We start from the raw sequence: 16,329 nt of genomic DNA, 5'->3' as shown, positions 1-16,329 counted from the left end.
AACAAGGATGGAGAGCGGCATTTCTATAGCTGGAGGAAAAAGGCATGATATTCATCCAATGAGGGTTGTTCATCCTCTTTCAACTCTTGTATGAAATAGAGGCCGATTGTCCGACACTAAAAAATGGGGGAAGGAGTGTAGAAAGAAGGGAAATAGGCCCGTAGCTACAGTTGTAACAGCCAGAAGGGGCTGCCACCAGACTCAAAGTTGGACCGGACTATGGCATTGCAGCCCCTGTAGAGCGATGCTAGGGCAAATGAAGCCAGGTCCACAGAGCGTCCTTGAGATAGGGCATTGGCCAAGCAGAGATAGGTCTTTGCAATCTTGTTAGACTTAATGCAAGCAAGGTAGTGATAGATCCAGAAGAGGAGAAAGGCCACGAATTCAACCTCAGTGACTAGGCCCTCTGTCTAATGGATAACGGACAGGTACATTCCATAGCTAGCCTTTTTCATGAAATCCAGGTTGTGATGCACCTCAAACCCTTTTGAATCTTAGGTTCCAGTGGATGCACCATTAAATTCTGGGCCAATGGCTTTGAGGCCAGTCAAGGCAGCCATGTCCAAAAGGGTGGGGCTCATAGGGCCACAGGAAAAAAGGTAGGTGTTGGTAGAATAGGACCAAAAGCCAATAGCGGCCAGTAGTAAGGAATGGTCAGGAGGGACAGAGACGTTAGATATCTCCATGGCATCAAGAATCCCTAAATTGGTCAGGTGCTCGCACTGATTGTTGACAACCCGGTCTACCCATGTCTCCCAATCAAGAAGATATGATGGCCAGAGATGACTAAAGGGTTTTGGCTTGGCGCTGAAGGGCTTGGTAGAACAAAAAAGAACAGTTTTCTCATCGTGCTAAGGGAGGTTGGGAATAGGGACTACTGTGAAAAGTTGAGCCAGACCAAGCACAGACAAAGGAGCTTCAGGGTTGGGGATGAGTACCTCAAATCGAGAAGGGGTTGGAAGCAGGGCTTGTTTTGCTTTCAGGATCCTCTCCAGCTCCTCTTCTTTCTGAGAAATGATAGGAAAAGGTGGAAGATCTTCCATTGCATGACCAGCGATAGAGATGGAGGAGTTGAGGAAGATGATGAATAACAAAGAGCGATGGAGTCCTAGGGATTGGACATTTAAAGGAAAGCCCAAAGTGGAGGAGAGGTGCCATCAGTTTGAATTTTGAAATTCAAATAAGAGAAGTAAGTACTCCACCAACTGAGGAGGAGATCGACGGTTGAAGCAACGGCCAGGACGGCGCAAGGTGGAAACCCCAAGGTTGACACATTGAAAAAGGACGAGGGAGAGTTAACCAAGTATCGTGCTGATCTGATGTGGTGAAGGGATTTTGGCCTTGTAATCAATGGGGATTTGGAAACCTAAAGGCCGGCGTCAAAAGTTGCACAACCTCCTAAGACTTTGGGTCATGTGGCATTGTCTCAAGAGGTTGTGAGGGGCATTGTTGGGACCCCTTTCATGCTTAATAATGAATCATGCACGTCATTGGTTGAGGGTAGCATGGGCTGACCAGATCAAATGGAAACAGTTGAGAGAAAACCATTCAAGGGGAGATGCTCCCTAATTCCCAGCTGAAGGATAAGGCCCACCATATCCATAATAGCGTGGATAGTAGAGCACGTTCAGGGAAATGCCTTGGTAAAAGGCTACGTGGCAAGCAAAGAAGACGGGGCATAAAGGCCACTAGGCTGTAACTGCCAGATAGAGTCCTTGTTGGGTCCATTTATAAAAGCTAAGGGAGCTATCGCACAAGACATATAGAACAACTCAACACTTTACTTTTAGCATTTACATTTCTAGCATTTACATTTCTAGCATTTACATGTTAGTTCTTCATTTTCATCCTTTTGGGAGATGTACGCTGCAGTCATCGGACTATCCATTGTAAGGAATCAGGAATTTATCCACCTTGGTATAATGGTATGATCTGATATTGAGTTGTTTATTTCCTATTATTTAAAGTTCCTTTAAATTCTTTGTTTGTCTTCTACGCATCACATAAATTCCTGTTGGTAATCTTTTGCTCTATTGTTTAAAGTCCTATTGAGACCGGTACCATCAAAGTCTAACGCAAAGGTCCTTAGAATTGCTCAGGCACGAGGGAACTCTAAATTCCTTGGTTGAAAGTCAGATAGGCAATTCCATCCCGTTTGAGCCTGCGTCAAAGATTCTGGCACGTCCGCACCTACTCCACCCCTGCGCCACTTTGTGAGAGTGTTGGACATTTTTTCCATCAACAGTTGTCTACCATCAGTAGTTCTAATTGTATATCAGTTTCAAAATGGAAAGATCATAGAGAAAGGGAACCACTCTACTTTATCAGAGAACAAGAAAGGTGCTTATTATAAGCTAATAAACTTATAGCAACAACAACAATGACAGTAAAATGAGTTAATGCCCAAGAACACTAGTTGCATATTGTACCTATATTCTTTTTGAGTTATTGTTTTTCTTACCAAGAATAAGTTTATATGATAGAAATGTCTTACCAGATCAAATAATTACAGAATGAATGAATGAAGATTATCCATTAGTTGTTGGATTTATGTGTCCATCAAACCCGGTTTGGTCCGGTTTATTCTGATTTACTTTGTATTGAACCTTTTATACATTTTGGTTTAATATTATCACATGCAATATAAACTTTTTGAGCATTATGTGTCCATAAGTTTTAATTAAAATGGTAGTTACGACAAGGGCTTGGGATGGGCACCCTTATCATATGGTCGTCGCATTGGGTATGCCTAGACATGTTGATGTTGGGGTACGAATGTGAGTGCACATTATGATGTGCATTGGCGAAGAACTACTTTGTCGATTCCCTCATGTATTATTGCCATATATAGGATGGGATAGACATGTGTCACTAAGACCTTATACCTAAGAGGACCTTGTCATTGCGAAATGTGACCGCATTCTTTGATCATCAATGACTAGGATTCAAGAGGATCAAAGCCGATGTTTTGGGAATGCGCAAACAGTTCGTGAGTGAGAGAGTTACTCAACATGGTCATCACTGCTTGATTGGGGAACATCAAGATAGAGATTGTCTGTGGATGGTTGGACCGGAATCTGGATCCAGTACCATTTTAGAAAAGGTTTTTGCCAAACCTATTTTCATATAAAATGATAGATTATATGTAGTTTTAATTGAAAATATTTTTTCATTTTTTGCTGGATCCGGTCACGTATTCAAACACTCTCATATGAACATGTTCTATGGAATGGGGCTTGACAATACATGTGTACATGCCCTAGATTCCATAATGATGATGTTTGATTAGTGGTGGGTTAGTACATAATAATTTATTATTATGTGAGACTATAATTGGAATTGATTAATTAATTAATTGTTTATTTAATTTGGTGGATGTGGTGATAATTATTATTTATCCATTAAATATAAACTAAATAATTAATTAATCATTCCCTATTAGATTATGCTTCTTCACCAATTAGAAGCTCATCAGGTTTAAACAGTTCCAAGTTAAAGAGGAGAGAGAAACAAACTCCCACTAGGATTTTTTTTTTCAAATAGGGCTTTAGAAGTCGATCTATTTAAACATTCAAAATGTGGAGGGGCACCACGTTTTTTAGCCTTGTGCATTTTTTGGTGCTCCCCACTCTTCCACGATTTTGTCTCTCTCTCTCTTTCTCTCTCTCATTCTTCTTGCTCTCTTGCTTTTAAGAGTTAGGGTTTTGGAAACCCAGGATTGCCCTTGAATATTTGAAGAAGAAGATCTAGGTTTGTGATCGAGTCGTTGAACCAATCAAAAATAAACCTAACTAAACACTAATACAGTGGAAAGTATGGGTATCGAACTACGGGGAACAGAGGCTAAGTTGCACAAAATTAAATCAAGTCTAAGGTGGAACTAAAAATGCAAATTAATTAAATTAAAGCTAACACTAGCAACTGATTAAATCAAATAAAAGATGGTGAAACAATACTGTTTTTAGGTTGAATCAACTTTAATTCAGATTCATGACGACTACAAGCCCCATGACAACCACAGAAAATAGGGCCCCTTCTAGGTATAAAGTATCTTGGCAAAATTGTCGTCCGATCGCTACAATGAATCGAAAGTTCAAAGAACTCGGGTACGCACAATCCACTCAGGTATATCATATCATCGATACGACCACACGAATCAATTCAATACTATTGCTTGGTAGGTTAAATTGAATCACAGAAACAAATTACCCTAACTAGATGTAAACATGATTACACAAAAATCACAATGAAATGCCTAAGTCTTTTCCAAGCAATCAATAATAAAAGAGAATGAATAATTAAATCAACCTTAAAGTATCATCTTCCCAAAGACAGCAGCAAGTTTAGTTACTCATTTAACATAAATGAAATAAAGAGAAGTTAGGGATACAAGCCAAAGAATTAGAGGGAACAAGAGAGTAGAAGCAATGGCAGCAATGGCGATGGTAGATGCTCTTCCTCTCCTCTTCTTCTTCTTCTTCTTCTTCAAGTCTTCTTCTCCCAAGACCGTAGAGCTAGCCTCCTCTCAAAAAACAAAGAACGAACTCTCCTCTTTTTCCCCCTTGTTGAATATATATCCCCTTTTTAATTCTCCCCCCTTACTTTTGAAATCCAATCCGTCTCCCTTCTTTTTGAAATGCATCCCTCTTTTTTAGGGGAGAAGTGATATGGGTTTTGAAATAAAAAAACCAAAAAAATAATCCAAGGGAATTGGGTTCGACTAGGAGAGTAAGAGAGAGGGAGAGACGGAGAGAACGTGTGAGATGGGATGACTTAAAACAAGGTAAAAAGATGTTTAAGAGTTTTTGAATTAACAAACTAGAAGGAGAGCGAGAGAGAGAGAGAGAAAGAGATTTACGTGGGAGTAGATTTCTCTCTTCTTTCTTTTATTTTATGTTTTTTCTTTCTTCACACTTCCAAACTTTGCCATAATCCCTCCTTCCTTGACCCGAATCAATTCGACCCAAGAATTAAATGTTAACCATTTAATTTTTCTGATGCAATGAATCCAATATCGATTTTTCTTGAAAAATCTCCTATTTGTCAAATTATGATAATGCCCTTGAGATGACGATTTGCACACATGCGAACCCTTGACCGAGCTGGTAAACATCCAAAATCGACTAAGGGGGCTGATTCTATCACTGATTCATGCTTTTCTCCTTCCAGGCCTGCAATTGTAGAAATCACATAACAGTATCAAATCCTTCATAAATATTCAAATAAAAACTGTAAATAAATAGTGATTTCTATCTAAGATTACAGCCCAATCACACTCCCCAACTTAGCCTTTTGCTCGTCCTCGAGTGAAAGAGAATAAAGAAAATAACTGACTTGACTCTCTGGTTCATAAACAATCTATCTACAGATGATACATTCAAAGAGATAATGACAGTTTACTATTGCACATCAACTCATAGGATGCTTGGCTCATGGAAACACAAGATCTAAGCAATGAACTAGGACTTCTCCTAAGCCATCAAATGCTCACTTTATGCTTTTTCAACCCACTGGTTCACCATGAATTGTGACATCTAAACCTTTTACAAATATGCACATGCTAGTTCGTGTAACACCTCATCATTAATGTAGCTCACTTACTTTTCTCTCAAAACATTTTTCTCTCTTATTTTTTTTTTTTTTTTTTTTGTTTTAATTACATGATTCTCAGATCCGTGCAATGTTCTGGCCTTTTAAGCTTTCTAGAAGGCTCATGTAATAAGCTTTAAGCCAACTACTCCCAAGCCAGATGACTTTAGGGGATTGAGTGTGAAACACTCCTCGGGCTTACTCACTTGAACCAAAAAAGCTACAAGCCCGAACTAGATTCAAGAATACTAGTAATAATAACCTAACTGGTCACTCCAACCGTTTTACGCGAGACTCAGAGCTTGTGGTCTAGATGCCCCGGTTACTAAGTTGAAGCAACAGAACTAAACTCTCATTCATTGTTTTTTTTTTTTTTTTTTTCAAAGAAAGAGGATGCGAACACAACTAAGCAGTGCTCTGCCTAAACATTCAAAATATCACAAACTGGATAGACCTATGTGTTTAGAAACATTAAGCAAGCTCATAAATGACAGTAAGAGAAATAAAGGTTCAATACTTAACATCGTGTTGAATTAATTTTCTCACAACTTAGAGTAAAATGCACTGTAAAGTAAAAGTATCATTATAAAAATGAATGCAAGAAAATTTTTCAAGAATGTAGATGAACCAGAGAGTCATATGCAAAAAGATTTTCAAAATCCTCCCTCCCCAACTTAAACGGCATTGTCCCCAATGACGACTAGAAATAACAGAAAGAGAACAATATGGGAAACAAAGGATGAGGAATGAAACCACCTGGGGTGTGGGTGTATGGCAACGAGTGAAATCACTGGAGATAACAACACAATGAGACTTTAACTCTGCTACGGGAGATGGGTCTACAAAATAAATCATAAAACACCAAACAACGTAAAAAGAAAAATAACAAATGCTGTAAATAAAGAAAACGTGGGCTGCCTCCCAAGAGCGCCAAGTTTTACGTCTTCAACCAGACGACAGTAAAGCTCAGGGTAGTCCATCAGAAGCATAATCATAGTCTACATCCACTAGGTCTAAAGACTCAATTAATTGGCCATCAGCAAGGCCATCAACATAGGGTTTCAGTCTTTGACTGTTAACCTTGAAGGTTTTCCCGTTCTGTGGATTCTTGATCGCAATAGCACCATGAGGTGCGACAGATACAACCATAAAAGGCCCATCCCACCGAGATCTCAATTTCCCTGGGAATAAATGCAATTTAGAATTAAAGAGCCAGACACGCTGATTAGGCGCAAAGGACTTCTGAACTATGTGTTTATCATGAAACGCCTTAGTTCGGTTCTTATAGATGCATGAGCTCTCATAGGCATCATTGCGTAACTCCTCCAATTCAGATAGTTGGAGACAGTGAGTGGAACGAGCCTGAGTCATATCAAAATTAAATGTCTTTATGGTCCAATATACTCGGTGTTCCAACTCAACTGGAAGATGACAGGCCTTACCGAAAACTAATCGGTATGGAGACATACCTATAGGAGTTTTATATGCAGTTTGGTAAGCCCACAAAGCATCAGCCAATCGAGTAGACTAGTCCTTATGGTCCGATCTAACTGTCTTCTCCAATATCCATTTTATCTCTTGGTTCGATACCTCCACCTGACCAGATGTCTAGGGATGATAAGGGGTGGCCACTTTGTGGTTAATAGAGTACTTCTTCAGTAAAGCCCCTACCCTCCAATGTCGAAAATGAGAGCCCCCATCACTAATGATGGCCCTGGGAAATACAAAATGTACTCCTGAATGAAAGAGATAACCACCTTGTGGTCATTGGTCCTCATAGCCTTTGCTTCTACCCATTTCGAAACATAGTCAACTGCTACAAGAATATACTCATTACTAAATGAGGCAGGAAAAGGGCCCATAAAATCGATACCCTAAACATCGAAAATCTCAACCACTATGATAGGGCTTAGGGGCATCTCATCACGTCGGGACAGATTGCCAACTTGTTGGCATCTCACACATGCCTTGCAGAAGGTGTGTGAATCCCAAAATAACGTGGGCCAATAGAAACCAGACTGCAGTACCTTGGCAACAGTTTTCTTGCCACTATAGTGTCCCCCACAGGCGAGAGTATGGCAAAATGATAATATGCTCTAAAACTCACTCTCAGGGACACAACGACGAATGACCTGGTCCGAACTGTATCGGAACAACTCTGGATCCTCCTAGTAGTAGTATCGCACAGTAGAGAGAAACTTATCTCAAGCTGCTTTATCCCAATCAGGAGGTAATTGGCCAACAACAAGATAGTTCACTATAGTTGCATACCATGGAGTCGATTTCAACGAAACGTAAAACAACTGCTCATCAGGGAAAGTTTCCCGAACCAACTCCGATGTAGGAGACGAATCCAGAAGAATCAGGGATAAATGGTCTACTACAACGTTTTCTGACCCCTTCTTATCCCTGATCTCCAAGTCAAAATCCTAAAGGAGAAGAATCCATCAGATCAACCTTGGCTTGGTGTCATGCTTTGAAAGAAGGTGCCTAAGGGCTGCATGATCCGAGAAGGCTATCACCTTCGAGCCCAAAAGATAGGAGCGAAATTTATCCAGGGCAAAAACTACTGCTAGGAGCTCCTTCTCAGTAGTGGTGTAGTGAAACTAAGCATCAGACAAGGATCTACTAGCATAGTAAATAATAGATGGCTTCCCATCCACCCTTTTACCAAGTACATCACCCATGGTATAGTCAGAGGCGTCACACATGATCTCAAATGGTAGAGACCAGTCTGGAGATCGGATAATAGGTGCTTCAGACAATGCAGTCTGAAGGGTATGGAAAGCAGTTAGGTACTTTTCATAAAAGACAAATGGGGCATCCTTGGCAAGGAGATTGCACAAGAGCCTAGAGATGAGACTAAAGTCCTTGATGAAACGCCTATAAAATCCGGCATGGCCCAAAAAGGAACGGACCTGCTTAACAGTCGTGGGAGGGGGTAGTTTGGTAATTACATCCCCTTTGGCCTTGTCTACCTCAATGCCCTGAGAAGACACTACATGACCAAGTACATTACCCTTACGAACCATAAAGTGGCTCTTCTCCCAACTCAGAACAAGGTTATGCTCCACACATTGCTGAAGAACAAGAGATAGACGGTGGAGACATTCATCAAAAGGTGACCCAAAGATGGAGAAGTCATCCATGAAAACCTCAAGCGAATGGCCGACCATGTCAGAAAATATGGCCATCATGCACCTTTGAAAGGTGGCCGGAGCATTACACAACCCGAACGGCATCCTCCTAAAGGCAAATGTACCAAATGGGCAGGTGAAAGTGGTTTTCTCTTGGTCACCGGGAAAGATGGGGACTTGGTTGTATCCCGAATAACCGTCAAGGAAATAATAGTAGCTCTGCCCAGCCAATTTTTCCAGAATCTGATCAATAAAGGGCAAAGGAAAGTGATCTTTATGCGTGACCTTGTTCAACTTTTTGTAGTGGACACAAACATGCCAACCCGTAGTGGTATGAGTTGGGACAAGGTCACCTTGGTCGTTAGGAACGACCCTGATTCTGGATTTCTTGGGGACAACTTGAGTTGGACTGTCCCATTGACTATCCGAAATAGGGTATATAATACCTGTGTCAAGCCACTTGACTACTTTATTTTTCACTACTTCCCTCATATTAGGGTTAAGGCGCCTCTATGGATCTTGCACGGATTTAGCTCCTTCTTCACAGTAGATACGGTGCATACAAACAAAAGAGTTAATACCCTTCAGATCAGCTAAAGACCTGCAAATCGTGGCTTTGTGAGCTAATAAAACCTCCAATAAGAGGGACTCTTGCCTATCAGTAAGATCAGAGGATATGATAGCCGGCAGAGTCTCTTCCTTGCCTAAGAATGCATATTTTAAGGTATGGGGTAGAGGCTTGAGTTCCAGTTGTGGAGGGGACTCTAGAGAAGAGGGCTTAGGGGATGTAGCCAAGGGTGGCAGAGGCTCATATCTATAGGTCCAGGGAGGCTGCCCGGAAGAGTGTTTAAGTTCTAACATGGCGTTCACCTCTTCAGTATAGGCCTCTTCATCAAAGCCTTCTGCTCCATAGGACATCACAAGTTGCAGAGGATCATTTGCAAGGATTTGGGAAGTGTACTGAGATACAGCTTCATCAATCATACCCAGAGCAAAGCACTCGTCTTCTCTGTAGGGTCCTAGGGATGCATTGAAGATGTTTAGCCGAAGCTTCTTGTTCCCAAACGATATGTCCATGGTACCTGACCTGTAGGTAATGCAAGCATTGGCGATCGCCAAGAATGGACTCCCTAGTATGATAGGGGGAAGCTTGGCTGAGGTAGATTCCATATCAAGGACTAGGAAGTCCACTGGGAAGTATAAATCATCTACCTTCACAAGAACATCCTCAAGAAGTCCATGAGGTCTTTTCACTGAACGATCAGCTAACTGAAGTATGACTTCAGTGGACTTCAACTCTCCTAATCCAAGCTTCTCAAAAACCGAGCCAGGTAAGATATTCACACTAGCTCCCAGATCCAACAATGCTTTGTCAATGGAGAGGTCTCCAATGACACAAGAGATGAGGGGTGCACCAGGATCCTTCAGCTTGGGGGGTAGGTCAGTGATAACTGCACTTACCTGTTCTATGAGGTGTATGGTTTTGGGAGTCTGGTTCCTCAGTTTACGCTTCTGAGTGCATAGGTCTTTCAGAAACTTAGCGTAATCTAGAACCTGCTTGATTGCATCCAATAATGGAAGGTTAATGTGGACTTGTTGAAACAAATCCAACATCTCCTTCATCTTCTCTCCTTGCTTCCGATATGGGGGAGAGGATGGAGTTTTGAGAGCATCAGGGCAAGGGACTCGGGGTGTATACTTATCCGATTGAGGTCCCTCCCCAACTAGTCGCTCATTTTGCTTCTCAGTATTTTCCTGGGAATGGACCAAAGAAGGTGTAATGGTTCTATTCCCATCAATGAGAGGCCTTAGTGCCTCTGATTCAACTTGTACCTGGGCTGGGGTTGACTTTGCTGGTGTGGTCTGTTGAGGGGTATTAGAAGGGAAGTCCTTATAGGTTGGTGGTGTGTCATGTATTTCCACCCTCTTACCATTCCTCAACACTCTAACCGACTGGACTTGTTCCTTACCCCTCCCTATTTGAGCACTATTGGGGTTTCCAATAGGTTGGCTTGGTAGTTGGCCAGTCTCTCTCTTATTGAAGGCTTCAGCAAGTTGACCAATCTGGGTCTCCCGCTTGCCGATAGAGTGAGTGTGGGAGTGCAAAAATTGGTCATTGAGTCCCACTTTCTGCTCAATACCTTTCAGCACCTTCATTACGTCACTCTCAAAGGATGGGGTATGTTGAAGTTGAGAGTAAGGTTGTTGTTGTCCACCCCTATAGGCATTAGGTTGGGCATTGAACGATGGCCTAAAGGGTGGATTAGGAGGGGTTTTCCAAGAAAAATTAGGGTGATTTTGCCATCCTGGGTTATAGGTGTTGGAAAATGGGTCGTTACCCTGGTTGGCAAAACCCTGAGCGGCTTGTACCTTTTCCTGGATAAATTCAAGATATTGTGCTACTAAATAACAATCAGTCACATAGTGATTCGGGTTAGCATAGAGGGCACAAGCTTTAGCTTGCTTAGGTGGAGAAAATCCCCTTAAGATTGATGGGGGTTGGGCAGGTCCTCCGGACAGTAGGTAGTCCATTTTTTTTTACAGCAAGTCAACCTGGGCCTTTATGCCAGCACTCTGGTGATCTCATAGAGTCCACCTTTTTTCGATTGCCCAAGTGTGGGGACGTCAGTCCTTGAGGCTGAAGCTCTATGTTGGGAGTTTTCACTCAGGGTCTCAAAAAGATCCCATACTTCATTCTCGCTCTTATGCATAAACGTTCCTCCATAAGAGGCATCCACCATCTGATGATATTGGTCACTAAGACCATCATAGAAGCACTGTACAAATTGCCATTTTGGTATAGCATGGTGGGGGCATTTCCGAAGTAGTTCCTTCAGTCTTTCCCAATACTCATGAAATTCTTCACCACTATTCTGGGAGAAGGTGGTGACGGCCCTTCTAATGGTATTGGTTCGGCCTATTGGGAAAAACTTCTTCAGAAACTGCTATTGCATTTCCGCCCATGTGGTTACTTGTGTAGAAGCCAAGGAATGCAGCCAATGTTTGGCTTTATCCTTGAGGGAAAATGGAAATAGCAACAATTTTAGGGCGTCCTCTGAGAGGTTTTGGATTTTTACTGTAGAGCAAATTTCCAAAAACTCATCTAGGTGCTTATAGGGCTCTTCATTCTGATGTCCATAGAACGATGGCAACATCTGGATAATGCTTTATTTGATTTCATAATGAGCAGCCGCAATTGTAGGTAGCCTAATGCCGGTTTGGGGTTGGTGTGCAGTTGGAGTGAAATGATCACTCAGTGGCCTAGCATGTGGGTTTGCCTCGTCACCCATCCTAATACAGTGTCTAATCCTCCTACAAGTATGTTCAATTTCGGGGTCAAAATCTAATAGGTCAGGTCGGGCTGAGCACGTACCAAGCATACAACAATCAAACTAAACTAGGCTGGGACCGAGCATACAAGTGTATCAACCTAGCTATCGATGTCCAAACGTAGTAAGTGTAGGGCCGAATGTCCTAATGTGAGACCGATCAAAATAGGGCAGCTAAGCTCGCAGGACCGTACATACAAGGGTAACCTATACTAAAAGAAAAAGAAAATTACAAAAGTGGTAAAGAAAAATTACAGAATAAGTTTAAAATGAAAATTACACATGTAAATTAAAACTATCCTAAAAAAAAAAATTAAAAGTTTAAACTACCCTAAATAAAATGAAATCCTAAACTAGCGCAGATCCAAGCGTACCAAGGTCAATCCTAAAGTGGTATGGGACCAAAGCATACAAGGGTAACTAGGCCAGCGTGGGACCGAATCATACAAGGCTGAAATTAGCTACTAAAAGAAACATAGAGAGAAATGTTAGACAATATCACAGAGGCTATCCGGACTGCATCGGTGTCTTTTTGAAAGAACCAAATCTAGCTGAACCGTATCACCTCTTAAACAACCTCCAACGATTCAATACCTACAGCAAAAAAAAATAATCCGTGAGTCTATCACTAATACTAAAGACAAATTCAGAATGAATAGTAAATTAAGCTATGTTAACACTAAAAAAGAAATCAAAATTAAGGCTACTGTAGGCTATTAAACTATGAGATGCAAAAATCTGAAGTACCTAAAACGAAAATTAGAAATAAAGATTAAAGCAAGCTATTGAAAGAACATTAAAAGACTCGATAAAACTCTAGCAATCGTGCTCTAGTTCCCCGGCAACGACGCCAAAATTTGATCGAGTCGTTGAACCAATAAAAAATAAACCTAACTAAACACTAATACAGTGGCAAGTACGGGTATCGAACTACGGGGAACAAATGCTAAGTTGCACAAAATTAAATCAAGTCTAAGGTGGAACTAAAAATGCAAATTAATTAAATTAAAGCTAACACTAGCAACTGATTAAATCAAATAAAAGATGGTGAGACAATACTGTTTTTAGGTTGAATCAACTTTAATTCAGATTCATCATTCAAACTCTCTCATATTCGGCTCATGGCGACTACAAGCCCCATGACAACCACAGAAAATAGGGTCCCTTCTAGGTATAAAGTATCTTGGCAAAATTGTCGTCCGATCGCTACAATGAATCGAAAGTTCAAAGAACTCGGGTACACACAATTCACTCAGGTATATCGTATCATCGATACGACCACATGAATCAATTCAATACTATTGCTTGGTAGGTTAAATTGAATCACAGAAACAAATTATCCTAACTAGATGTAAACATGATTACACAAAAATCACAATGAGATGCCTAAGTCTTTTCCAAGCAATCAATAATAAAAGAGAATGAATAATTAAATCAGCCTTAAAGTATCATCTTCCCAAAAATAGCAGCAAGTTTAGTTACTCATTTAACATAAATGAAATAAAGAGAAGTTAGGGATACAAGCCAAAGAATTAGAGGGAACAAGAGAGTAGAAGCAATGGCAGCAATAGCGATGGTAGATGCACTTCCTCTCCTCTTCTTCTTCTTCTTCTTCAAATCTTCTTCTCCCAAGACCATAAAGCTAGCCTCCTCTCAAAAAACCTAAGAACAAACTCCCCTCTTTTTCCCCCTTGTTGAATATATATCCCCTTTTTAATTCTCCCCCCTTCTTTTTGAAATCCTATCCGTCTCCCTTCTTTTTGAAATCCATCCCTCTTTTTTAGGGGAGAAGTGATATGGGTTTTGAAATAAAAAAACCAAAAAAATAATCCAAGGGAATTGGGTTCGACTAGGAGAGTAGGAGAGAGGGAGAGAACGTGTGGCATGCGAGAGATGGAGAGAACGTGTGAGATGGGATGACTTAAAAAAAGGTAAAAAGATGTTTAAGAGTTTTTGAATTAACAAACAAGAAGGAGAGAGAGAGAGAGAGACAGAGAGAGACAGAGAGAGATTTACGTGGGAGTAGATTTCTCTCTTCTTTCTTTTATTTTATTTTTTTCTTTCTTCACACTTCCCAATTTTGCCATAATCTATTTTGTTTGCCATAATCCCTCCTTCCTTGACCCGAATCGAGTCGACCTAAGAATTAAAATGTTAACCATTTAATTTTTCTGATGCAATGAGTCCAATATCGATTTTTCTTAAAAAATCTCCTCTTTATCAAATTACGATAATGCCCTTGAGATGACGATTTGCACACATGCGGACCCTTGACCCAGTTAATAAATATCCAAAATTGACTAAAGGGGTTGATTCTATCACTGATTTATGCTTTTCTCCTTCCAGGTCTGCAATCGTAGAAATCACATAACAGTATCAAATCCTTCATAAATATTCAAATAAAAACCATAAATAAATAGTGATTTCTATCTAAGATTACAGCCCAATCAGTTTGACTTAGAGAACCTTGGCTGCACCATTGGAGGTTCAAGTTTGTTTGCCTGGTGTGCTCATTGGAGGAAGAACCATTGGAGTAGCAACACTTGAGACTCAACAGGTTAGCAAGTTCTGGTTAATTCCTCTTGTTTTTAATTATATGATAATCATGAGATGTGAAAGAAACCCGAATTGATCTCTTTCTGGTGTGCATTCGGGTATGGAATGGATCCCTCTTTCCATGGGATGGAAAAAAGATGAATTTTTTCTCTCTTATGGATCCCATAATTTTATGGGACAAAATAGAGAAGGATTGGGTATTGGTTTTTCATACCAAACCCTAAATGGGATACACCAGGTTCCCCATGGGCAATATGGGAAATCCTAAAATTTAAATAGGGCACCCATGGGAAACCGTAGGTTAGCCCAGGAGGTGTAAAACCCTAATTGGTTTATAATTGATTTCCTGGGGAAATCAGGAGACGATCGCATGGACTGTTATTTGACTAACATTAGTAACACTACTCTTTAGATCATTTGAGCATTTGATATAGATTCACCACTAATGAGTAAACTTTTAATGTGCAGACTACAAAAAAAATAATGATAACAAAGAAGTAACAACACAGTATGAAAAATGCTTGGAGAACACTTACAAGATGGAAGATCTCAAGGCTATAATTACTAAATTGCAAAGGCTTAAATGTTAAAATGGAAAATACTGAAATCGTTATTGAGGGTTTATAGAGCTATAGTCTCACATCGGTTTGTTTAGGTACTAGGTTCCTTCATATACTTGAGGAGCTCTAATGCCTTATAGTTTTGGGTTGGATCCTCTAACATGGTGTCAGAGTCCATGGTTCCTTTCTACCTATCATGTGTCTTTCCACTTTTACTGTGATATCTCATTCCCCCCACACATGAGGGAGGTATATATTTGAAGTTATAGAACTATAACCTAAAGGTTTTGTGTTGGACCTTTCAAAATAATCAATTAGCATTGTAGTAGTAGTTAGAGCATCATGAATCTAAAATCAAGCCTTTTACTCTTGGTCTACCTCAACCTGTTTTGATAATTATAGTACAGTCACAGTAAAACATTGGTAGATCCATGTGAGCACAACCTAAAATAATGGGAAAAGAAATAAAATCGGCCTATGCAAGTCTCAAACTTGCGACCTTTGCGTTATTAGCACAATGCTCTAACCAACTGAGCTAACAGGCCATGTGTTCAAACTATCCCAGTCTATATTCTTGTACTTCGTTTTTATTCTAATTTTCTTTAATACAATTGACCTTAAAAAATAAATAAATAAATTAAAAGGAGCTTATAGGCCACATGAGAATTGCAATTTATAACACAATTTTTTTGGGGGAAATTATCAGCGCCACCCTTGACATTTGCCTATATTTTAAGGCACCGCCACTAACTATCATAATATCAGTGCCACCCCGTGCTTTACCAAACTAATTCCACACATACCCCCTACCATTAGTTAAGAGCTGTTAAGTGGTGATGTCAGCTATTAAATATTTTTTAAAGAACCAATTTTGCCCTTCTTATTATGCGAAGTGCCTAATCTACCCTTGCAATTAAAACACCCACAAACCCTTTTTCTTCCTTACACTTGGCAACAACCTTGAGAATCCACTGCAACCTACTGTCTTCTGAAGAAGAGACATACTCCGGTGATAAAGCGGCCCAGTGTCAAACGACCACCATCTTCCTCACTCCGGCAAGTACAGGAGATGCCCCATTTCTACTGTTTGCTGGTATTTCATGTTTGTTTATCCCAGCATTTCTACCCTGGATGTGTCGAAGCTAAGAAACAATTTAA

General features: G+C 40.4%; 1 protein-coding gene and 1 non-coding gene across 2 annotated transcripts; both read right to left on the bottom strand.

The window, feature by feature from the left end:
- Positions 1-9,236: 9,236 nt before the first annotated feature.
- LOC122665506 lies at positions 9,237-10,883 on the bottom strand. The gene has a single exon (XM_043861660.1). The coding sequence runs from the start codon at positions 10,881-10,883 to the stop codon at positions 9,237-9,239; it is 1,647 nt and encodes a 548-aa protein (XP_043717595.1).
- Positions 10,884-15,642: 4,759 nt separating this feature from the next.
- TRNAI-AAU lies at positions 15,643-15,716 on the bottom strand. Its single transcript has one exon. It is a non-coding gene; the product is annotated as a tRNA-Ile (tRNA).
- Positions 15,717-16,329: the final 613 nt, after the last annotated feature.

This window comes from Telopea speciosissima, chromosome 6 (genome assembly GCF_018873765.1).
Source record: "Telopea speciosissima isolate NSW1024214 ecotype Mountain lineage chromosome 6, Tspe_v1, whole genome shotgun sequence".
Taxonomy (NCBI): domain Eukaryota; kingdom Viridiplantae; phylum Streptophyta; class Magnoliopsida; order Proteales; family Proteaceae; genus Telopea; species Telopea speciosissima.
The sequence above is the reverse complement of the archived record's forward strand: the minus strand, read 5'-3'. Positions and strand labels throughout refer to the sequence as shown.

What these genes read in the sequence shown, in the direction of transcription:
- LOC122665506 (XM_043861660.1), bottom strand. Translation starts at nt 10,883, where the DNA reads ATGAAGGTGCTGAAAGGTATTGAGCAGAAAGTGGGACTCAATGACCAA.